The 10,445-nt window shown below is 50.9% G+C and overlaps 1 protein-coding gene and 1 non-coding gene across 6 annotated transcripts; one reads left to right on the top strand and one right to left on the bottom strand.

The window, feature by feature from the left end:
- Positions 1-337: 337 nt before the first annotated feature.
- Positions 338-5,446, bottom strand: LOC136550251 (BTB/POZ domain-containing protein At3g22104-like). Of its 5 annotated transcripts, XM_066541752.1 has the most exons (4): positions 4,990-5,446; positions 4,763-4,873; positions 1,924-3,072; positions 338-1,033 (listed from the first exon to the last, which is right to left on the bottom strand). In XM_066541752.1, the coding sequence occupies exons 2-4, from the start codon at positions 4,820-4,822 to the stop codon at positions 551-553; spliced, it is 1,692 nt and encodes a 563-aa protein (XP_066397849.1). In that variant the 5' UTR covers positions 4,823-4,873; positions 4,990-5,446; the 3' UTR covers positions 338-550. The 5 variants fall into 5 exon arrangements, with proteins under 5 accessions (XP_066397849.1, XP_066397848.1, XP_066397851.1 ...); XM_066541751.1 differs by having other exon boundaries at positions 4,763-5,446; XM_066541754.1 differs by lacking the exon at positions 4,763-4,873 and having other exon boundaries at positions 4,990-5,444.
- Positions 5,447-10,284: 4,838 nt separating this feature from the next.
- On the top strand, positions 10,285-10,445 carry LOC136553151 (U1 spliceosomal RNA). Its single transcript, XR_010783057.1, has one exon. It is a non-coding gene; the product is annotated as a U1 spliceosomal RNA (small nuclear RNA).

Here is a 10,445-nt window from a genome sequence, read left to right as displayed (position 1 = left end):
GTGGGTAGAACAGTGGCTTAGCAAGGACGTGGAGCTCATCAGTAGCATTTGTTTAATCCTTTTGATCTTTCATGGTCTTCTCTGACCTATAAATCGTAGTAGAACAATGATGCAGGACAAGGTCATAGAGCATCATAATCAGCATGTAGTATAACATAAAAGCCACACAGTTGTACTTGACCAACTTTTTTTTTTGAGGTCAACCAACTTTATTTTTGAAGCAAAATGCTAGTACTGGTAGTGGTAGTTAAGCATTGTAAGATTCTTCAGGCATGAAGCATGCCACATACCCTTTTTTCAGATAGACCAGATTCATTCAAGGACCACTGAGACAGTGAGACTGAAGCTAGCTAGCTCTTCTTTTCAAATTCCAATCACCGAGAACTGATAGACACATCATACACAGAGGATACTAGGCAAAAATGAAGCAAAAACAACTTAAGGGACAAGATGCAGGGGATGCTCCCACCTGCACTGCACTTGATTGATTCCTAGCAGTATGTACATCGCTATGGTACAGTGTTGCAATCACCGCTAAGGGCGAGGTGGATCAAGAACACATCCTGGGGAGCGCCCTGGCTGTGCGGCCGCCGCCGCCTCGCCTAGCCTGCTTCATCTTGCTCATCTGCGTCTTCATCCGGCTGCACACCTTCTCCAGCTCCATCACCCGCCAGTGCATCCCGTCCAGGAGCGACCGCAGGTTCTGGTTCTCCAGCGACAGGTCCAGCCGCCCCGCGTACAGGATCACCTGCCCGTCGTTCTCGCCGCCGACGTCATCGGCGGCTACGCCGCTGCCGTCGCGGCGCTTCCCCGTGGACGGGGGAGGGGACGGCGACACGGGCTTCAGCTGACCCGGCTCGCGCAGGACGATGCTCTTGAGCACCGTGTGCTGCGATGCCAGCGCCTGCACCGCCGCCCTCGTCGGGAACTCGCTGTTCCGCGCCAGGTGCTTGCAGCACTCCGGCGACAGCTTCTCGTAGCTGAGCCCCCCGCAGATATTCATCTTCTCCTCGTCCGTCAGGCGGCCGTGAACCTGACACGATGAACATCAATCAGCCGACATTTACTCGAAATTATGGTAGCAGTGAAAGGTCATTTTTAGGGTGTGTTTGGTTGCCCTCCTAAATTTTAGTCGATGTCCCATCGAATATTTGGACACATGCGTGGAGTATTAAATATAGACTAATTACGAAACTAATTACATAGTTTGCGACTAATTTACGAGACGAATCTATTGAGCCTAATTAGTCCATGATTTGACAATTTTTTTACTACCGTAAACATATGCTAATGATAGATTAATTATGCTTAAAAAATTCGTCTCGGTAAGTATTGACGGATTATGTAATTTATTTTTTTATTAGTATCCGAACACCCCATATAACATCCTTCCGACATACCTTCTAAATTTTAGTAGCCGGATCTAAACACCCCCTTATTTGGTGGAATTTTTACATATTTACCATCATGGCGATGTGAGTGGTATAAGAAATGCCATGTCAATGACTCATGTGTCAGTGACACAGTGTAAAATGTCATCCGTAATAGTATTAACAGCCTGTTCGGTTGACTGGTTCGTATCGTTGCTGGTTCGTGAAGAAATACTGCTGATTGATTTGTGTGAGAGAAAAATACTATTCCGACTGAAAATTTACGATCATTTACGATAAGGCACGGCCAAACGGCTGTAAATACGTAAATGCCCCTTATTTGGTTGGCCAATCAGTTGGTTCAGAGAACATGCAGAAGTTAACCGCATTGCCTACATAGGATTCAGAGGAAGCACTGACATGCTGGCAATTAATGCGGAGTAGTAACTGTTGTCCAATCTAAGCTGAGTTCAATGCGAAGTAAATGTGAAATGCTGTCGAAATTAGGACGTTGTCGGAATGGAATGTTACGTTAAACTCCTACAGTAACTACCTGGAAATAGACGTCGATGGCGCGATACAGCGCGTCGTGGCAGTCCCTCGCCGGAGCCGGCAGCGTGGTGGCGAGCTCCAGGAACTTGGCCGGGCGAAGAGACGGGTCCGGAGCGACCTCGGCCAGGTACAGGTCCATGAGCCTACCCACCTTCTTCAGCCTCGCCGGCTCGTCGCCGGCGCCACCGCGTAGGAACGCGGCCAAGAACCTGAGCACCAGGCTCACGTAGTACAGGCTGGCCGTCCCGGACGGCGCCGGGACGAGCAGGTTATCAAGCGTCGCGTGGTCCAGCTTGCGGCCGATCATGGCGATGAGCCGCTCCTGGCACGCGTCGGCCAGCCTCAGCGGCGCGGCGATCCTCAGGATGCCGAAGAGGCCCTTGCAGGAGACGGCGCTCCGGTCGAGGCTGGCCATGACGGCGACCGACGCCTCCAGCATCGCCTTCTTGTCCTCGGCGCTAGCGCCAGCGATGCGGCACTTGAGGTAGTAGAAGAGGAACCGGGCGACGACGCCGTGGTCGGTGCCCCTGGCCACGAGCGCCAATGCGACGCGCTCCACCGTGGCGGGGCCGAGCGCGACGAGGTCCTCGAACCACCAGGTGCGGCTGATGCAGGAGCCCCGCAGGCTGAGGCTGCTGCTCTTGGTGTCGCACGAGAAACGGAACGCCGTGCTCTCCGGCGAGGAGCCCGTGGGAGTGGTGTCCCCGGCCGCCGGCGGGGGCACGGCCATCTGCGACACCAGCGCAGCCACGGCCGCGTCGAACGCGCCCGTGGAGTCCGCGAGCGGGACCAGGCGCTGGCACTGCTTCACGGCGTCCACGACGGTGTGCCACGGCCAGTGCGGCATCTCCTCGATCGCCTTCTCCGTCATCCGCACCAGGCTCGGCGCGGCCGTGGACGTGACCCCGACCTCGGGCGCGTCTGCTGCCGCCATGTCCAGGAACTCCGCTGCGCACCGTAGCATGCACGCGTTGGCCGCGGTCACCGCCGCGCCGCGCCCGCCGTCGGTGTAGCAGAACCTCGCGACGAGCTCGAACGCCTCAGGCCCACCGGGGAATCCGTGCAGAGCCACCCTCGGAGGCCGCCTCGCGGACGCTGCGCCGGCGGCCACCAGCCTCCTGATCCTACCGCAGAAGAGCGCAAGAACGTCCTGCAATTTATATCCAAATACGCAACAGCAATTCAGAACAAGAAGCGTCAGCGCATTAAGGAAGCACACAGCCGCAAGAATGCGAGACGCCACCCACTTGCAAGAATCCAAATCAACACCGACGCCAAATTAAAGGGAATATCAGGTCTCTCTCTCTGCGAAGAAGAATGTACTCGTAGTAGGCTTTTTCAATGGGGGAGAAGCTAGTGGCCATAAACGAGTAGTCGTAGCCACCAAACGGCCATTAAACCTCGCATAGAAAAGGGCGAAGAAGATGAGGTGTAGCTGTTACGCCATTAACGCCCAGCAGTGGAGGAATGGAGCGGGAGGACGAAGAAGAACATTAGCAGGTGCGGGATATGCGCGGTATAGTTACGCCATTAATAAGAAGAGAAGGACCAGGCATGGCGAGCTCATTGATGACAGTGATGGGAAACGGACACAGCTTCACTGTGGTGCTCTCTGCAGCTGAGCACTCTGCAACCGCGCTTAAAAATGGAAGGTTTAGGCCCCGTTTAGATCCAAAAAATTTTGGATTTTGGGTATTTAGTAATTAGTGTCTAATTATAGACTAATTAGGTTCAAAAGTTTCGTCTCGCGATTTCTCGACCAACTGTGTAATTAGTTTTTTTTTCGTCTACATTTAGTACTCCATGCATGTGCCACAAGATTCGATGTGACAGATACTATGCAAATTTTTTTGGCAACTGAACGGGGCCTTACGACGTGCTCCTCTGAGAAACAACAGACAGTAAAATTCCAGGAGGAACAGAAGGAAAAGAAGTGCAGGATTAATCTGAGTGATACGTAGTCGACACAAATGATGTGGAAGCAGAGTTGCAGGTGAGCATAATGAGTGTAATCAGGACGACTCCACTGGCGTGTGACAAACAAGCTATCGATGTCTTAGACCCAGGAAATGGCAGGCAGGGTCTTCGGCAGCAAAATTACAGCAAGAAGAAGCGATGAGACGACAGGCAAGGCAAGGATTTTCAGGCCATGGCCATGAAGGCGAATCAACCTCTGCAGGGGGAAATGATCAGGAACTAGCAGTCGAAGACGGGCATGGAACCACCTGGATGTGACAAGCCGCACATGGCCCGGAAACCTTCGACGGAGTACAAATCAAGGGGAAAACAATCGGAAGCTCTAAGAGGAACGGTTGGACGCGACCGAATCGGGGAAGACGATGCCAAGGTGGTGCCAAAAAAAATTGGGGACTATGTGGAACGATTAGCAGGGACGTAGTACAGAGGTAACTACAAGAGGAAGAATTGAAGTAGGTTCGATTCCAACAGGATATGTCAAGCCTCACTCATCCCCGCGGCCTAGGCGTCCACAAGAAACAAGCGGCTAGAGTAGACAACAATGAGTCCAAAAAAAGAGAGCCGCTAGGGCGCTAGGCTAACAGGCTGGACAGCAAGCTGCCAATCTGGGGAATAGGACAACAACAAAAACATCGACATCACAATCGTCTTCGTGTATGGAGAGAAACATAAACACCAGAGTTCGGAGCAGAGCAAGAAGAGACCTTAATGGCTTAATCCATGGAGGAGCAAGCAAGAGCAAGAACATGAACATGAACATGAACATGAACATGAACATGAACATGAACATGAACATGAACATGAACATGAACATGAACATGAACATGAACATGAACATGGCAATAGAGGGAGCCGCACCGCACCTTATCAACGAAGAAGAGCTCCTCGCCGTTCACATCCACCTCAAGGACGATACGGGTCATCTTTCCGGCGAAAGACTCGTTTTCCTTCCTCCCAATCCCGCAAGCTTTGAACTTTAAAGCAACATGTGCGATGATGGGGATGGAAGGAAACAAGGGGGATGCAAAGGTGGGGTGCGGCACCCACGCAGAAAGCCCAAGCCGCCAAATGGCTAGACGTCCAAGCGCACCTGATGCTCTGAGCAGTCAATGGCTCGGCTCCGAGGGGCAGGGCCAGACGAAGGAGAGTTGGTGGATCCCTGAGCTGCTCCTGCTCGCGCCCTGACTGACACCCTCTGCCGCGCTGCGAGTGGAGCTTTGCAGGGGGAGCTTTGGGGAATATGTAAGGCTGGTTCCTGATTTTTCTCCTCACTCTGCCCTCCTTTGCCTTCCCTTTGCACTTGCACGTATCATATACTCTGTGTGTGCCTGGCCGCTCGGGTGCTATGCCTGTGCCGCTGCGGGAGTCCTTTTCCTGCACCAAAGATATGGGCAACAAAAAGATGGTGGGAGAGAGAAGAACGGAGGTGGGTGGTGAAGAAGACCGGACTCTGGAGAGAGATGGCAGGAGACAGGTAGAGACAGAAACGCATTGTTTATGCGTCGACTGAGATTGCAAGCAAAGAGCATCCGAGTTGTTCATTTCCATGTGACATCGAGATTGTCTGATTCTCCTATAGTTTCGCTTGGGGTTTCTTAAGGAACAAATGTCCTCTTCAATGGTCATCCTATTGGTTCAGAGGAAAAGGCTTTCAAAATCAATATAGGTAGATAGAGACAAACCTCCTTCAGCACTTCAGCCTACGTAACAGGTTATTTGACTTGGTTACAAGTTACAACCAAACAATATTATCTTTCTTCAAAACGAAAAAAAAAGATTATTTTTTTTAAAAAAAAAAGATCATTTCTCCTGGTTCAGTTTACAAAACAGCACATGGCAAGTGCCCTTGTCTCCTTTACAACTTTTTAGATAAAGGACAAAATTCCAGCTCCATACATCATCTTCCAAAGATGCATGAGAGTACGAGACCACACCTACTAGATTGATTTATTTACCGTTACTAATAGAGCAAATGTTCCAAGCTGCATTAAAATGCACAAACACTTCATCTACTAGTGTAAACTAGAAGAAATTAATACAAAGGGAAAATAGAAACTAAAACAAAAGAAAACTAGTAGAAAGCTCGAGTAATCATCCTTTGTGGCAAGTTTCGTAATGTTGATCAAAGGTGTTCCTTTTAATGTATTTGGTAGGGATTCAGATTCGGGTAGAAACATTTAAGATCCAGAGTCTTTCGAGAAACGTTTAGGAGATGAATCGAATCATTCCGTGAAATCATTTGGTTGGTAGGCTAGATTCTCATAGCGCACACAAAAAAAAAATAAGAGAGGCGGAAGAGAATCAATGCGAAACCACTCTCCAGTCGTTTTCGGAACCCAGGCAGAATATGTGAACGTTTCGTTCGTAATCCGTTTGATGCCGTTCCAAGTAATTCTCGAAAGAATCAGATACGATTCAACCAACCAAACGGCCCCTAAAGTTGCTAATGCTCAGACATGGCAGAGATTTTGGCGGGCATCTAATTACACACAAGATCTGAACCTATGAAGGACACTAGCCACATGATTTTTCACAAATACTTTCTCCACAGCGGCTTAGGAATATAGAGGTTGCAACGGCACATCACATGCAAAAGTGGGCCAAAGTATATGTGGATGATGTGTTGACAACTTGACATCTGCCGGTAAGCTCTACTATCTTTGTTTGATAAAAGCTGGAAAGGATCATTTAACTGCCTATGCTTGCAGGGCATCGCTTTGATTGGGCGAGTCGAGGGTGAGTGAGAGCCAGGGATCGCTACAGAAATTTGAGGCATCCGAACATGTGCTCGATCGAATGGACTGGACTCATCTGGCCGAGGTCGTTTGCAGTTGCAGCAGCCCATATTCATGTTCATGTTCTGATGGATGTGCCTTCAGAGAATCGTGAGCAAATTTTAACCTGATTCGACTCGACACTGGAAGCCTGCCGGTGCCGGATGAGGGTGTGGCAGTAAATTTTAACCCGGACAATTGTCTCATGTAACGTAAATCGACTCATCATGACGCTGTCCTGTGTTACAGTTACTACTACAACAGGATGGTGAGAGTAAATGCCCATTTCGCCCCTGATGACTGACGACTGTAGATCCACTGCTCACTACGGTCCTCGTCACCCACCACCCCGGGGATAGAACGGTCCACGGAACATTTCGTGCGGTGGCCGCTGTTGGGCGTCCTATGCCTATGGAAGATATGATACGCTGCTGAGCTGATGCTGATCACAAGGTCACCACGTACAAGCACCAGACGCTGCCGTTCCACTGCACTGTTTGTCCACACAAGCGGATAAGGGCGGCAACTGCAGCAGCCGGCGCGGGCCGTGCAGCGAGGGGACTCAGATTCGTGGGCTTGTCTTGGAGCGGAGAGGACCGCTTCCCTGGTGGGCCGCACAGTCCATACACGACCAAGGAAGATTAAAGGGCATGCGGAGGGTTAAGCTTACTGCTAAACAACTTAGCCGTATATGCAGATGCAGGGCAAACGGCATGATAAAAAGGCAGCCAAGGTCCCAAGGAGCATGGCATCATGGCAGGTGAGAGGTGTCAGGGGAACAGTTGACTTGTAAACTGTAAATTAACCCATGGCAATGTATGCACCACTGACTGTAACAAGTGTTTAGAAAGCAAGGGGGGCAGCTCTGACAGCCTGATATGCATGCATGGCTTAAAGAAAGAAAGGGCATGGGCATTCGAGTCCCTTTCTAGGCCGCCGGGGGACTTTGTTTCTTCCTGGGTCTTTTTGGATGCTCTTTGAGAAGGTAAAACAAAGGTTTGAAAGGAGGATGAGTAGTGTGCAGTGCGGCAGTGTCCCCATCGACCGTGCCTGATCCGGCCCACATGTGGTGATCTAGCCACGCTTCCAATTGCTTCTCTCATGATGGTGTTCATCTCAACACAGTCAGAGTCCACACCTGTTTGATTCTAACCAGTTTGTTTCTTTTTTTTCTTCTTCTTCTTCTTCCCTTTTTATATTTTTGTACTACAGAGTATAGCGTGATGGTAAGTGTAGCCCTGTTGTACTAGAGAGACACAGAGTGGTGGCAAAGGGCACACGGTACCAGCAGGCAGCAGGTGAGTTTTCTCGTGCGTTTGAATGAAATTGAACTGCTGATGTTTTCTCTTTTCACCGGTGAACTGAGAATCAACACTTCATCAAACAGGCGAGGTAGGACGGACATGCATGCAGAGAGTGGCAGCAGGAGGATGAAGGAATATGCTCGCCACCTAGCCGTGACAAACAAACCCTCTCCCTTTTTTTTCTCCTGCAATCTATTTCGTCTGCAAAGGCCACTTTGCCCCTGCCCCTGCCAGGTCCAGGTCCAGCGCGTGGCCGGTTCGCCCATCTCCGATTTGTCCTCACGTGGTGCGCATGCGTGTGCGTACGTGCACGCAGACAGCCGGGCGGGGGATGATGTGCATGTGCTCGGGCCTGGGCACGCCAATGCCAGAACGGGCCGGGGGGCGGCCGTGCGCATGAAGCATGATACAGAGCTGATGCCACGGTGGCACGATCCATTCAGGGCGACTAGACAGGAGTACATATGCCGATCAGCAGCTGTGTGCCTAACTGCCTACTGCTAGTGGTGGATTATTAAGGGCAAGGGTTAAACTGTCAACCAAACTAGTAGGCCGGCCAGTAGAGTTTAGAAATCACAATGGCGAGCGGTGCCTGGTCCAGTATCTCAGTCTCGGCTAAGCTAGCTACGTTCGTAGTACTACGTACGTACCTACAGCATGGGGCAGTGCACTGCACCACACTGCCGTCGCCACTGGACCGCTTCCTTCATTGCAGATTTAGATGAGTGAATCAGTGTAAAGCATGCTGGGTGAACTTATTGGTCTAAAAAAATAGTGTTTGATTGGTTGTTTGGACGATGCGGTAATCCTATATCTATGTATATGCAACAGACTTTTTTTTTGATAAGGTGTATGCAGCAGACTCCCGGTGATGAACGTGGAGATGGGCTGGCGCCGGACTCCCGGTGCGGCGCATGCCCTCCGATCCGCTCGCGGCGCGGCGCCGCCTGAAATTCGGAGGCGGCAGCACAACATTGGATGCTGCTCGACAGATCTGATTATTTCTTCGTGAGGTTCGGAGTCATAAATATCCAGTGTCGGATGCATCGTACGTATATTAATATCTATTTTTATACACGTATTAAAAGTTCAGCTGTCAATATTAGGATCCGATATGGAGTCCGATTACAATGAACAGACGACACAGCATTTACATGAAAATATTGGACCCGCAGGTTTGTCCAAATAACCGTATAATATATTTCAAAGTTTGGACACATTTACTAATTAGTATGATATAAGAACTAGTATCTTTTTTATATTGCAAAACTCAAATAGACGACCCGTCACGTGGAGCGCAAACCCCTATGGCCCATGAGCTCGCTGACGTTACAGTTCTAGGGTTAGGGGGATCTGCTCACCGGCGGCTCTACAAGGGGGTTTTGGGGGGGGGGGGGGGGGGGGGGGGGGGGGGATGGCCACGACACGGCAGTGGAGGCGGGACAAGACGGCGATGGGACGGAGTGGCGATGTGCCGCCCACCGGAGCGGTGGGAGATGACAGTTGGCTAGGGTTGGCAACGGGAGCGGCGGGAGTCGCCGATCGCAGGTGGTGGAAGCCGAAGGCAGGGCAGGGGGGCGAATACTTGGATGACGGGGTTGGGCGCTGGTCGCGTATGCTAGTGCCGGGTCGCTGCTTTCTCCTATTACGCGACGGGCCACGCATTATCTACCTTCTTTTTATATATAAATTTAGTGTAACTTATAAAGTAGTTTGACTAAGTGCTATTCTAGAATTGTATTTCTTGTGTGATGGATGGACGTCCATGTGTACACGTTTGTCTTTGCCGGCCGCTCGTCAGGTCAAACGTCAAACCTCACAGGTTCACAGCAGCAGCCAGCAGCACGCTACTCATCATCATCACTAGAAAAATGTAAGAAAGGTGGCACTAAATAGACCGTACTAGTCGTTTAGGCCAGAAGGCCCGCCTTGGAGCAATGGTGTTCCTATCCTATATGGGCTGGCCCATGCTGTGCCAACGCCCGTCGTTTCTCCTCTTCCTGGTCTTCTGGCCTGGCTAGCTTCATGTTGCCCACTCGGCCCGGCCACACACGACCTGGTTCGCTTGGGTGCATTTTCGCCAAGGGCTCCTTGGAATGTTGGAACTTGGATTGGAAGGGCCGCGCGTTGGCTGGCTTAGGTGGGCCGGAGCAGGCCTGTATTGGACTCCTAACCTGCCATCAAGCCCATCCACTGTGCCATGCGCAAATCACCTGATTTGCAGCAAAATAGTGCCACATTGGCTAATCAAGCACGAGAAACTTAGTGGGGAAGCAATAAAGATAGATGGAGGGGCAACCCTGAAACATACTTACCTGGACGGGGTCTATGGCTGATCATGAAGAGTCATGGCCTAGGCTGGTGGCCTCCATTGCACTTGGGAGGAGCACTAGCTTTACCATCTCCCTAAACGGGAGAGTGGACGTCATAATTTGTGGTAGAGGGGGTACGTGTTCGCGCGGCCCCTA

Source organism: Miscanthus floridulus, chromosome 4 (assembly GCF_019320115.1).
Source record: "Miscanthus floridulus cultivar M001 chromosome 4, ASM1932011v1, whole genome shotgun sequence".
Classification (NCBI taxonomy): domain Eukaryota; kingdom Viridiplantae; phylum Streptophyta; class Magnoliopsida; order Poales; family Poaceae; genus Miscanthus; species Miscanthus floridulus.
This window is presented reverse-complemented; position numbering and strand designations above follow the sequence as displayed.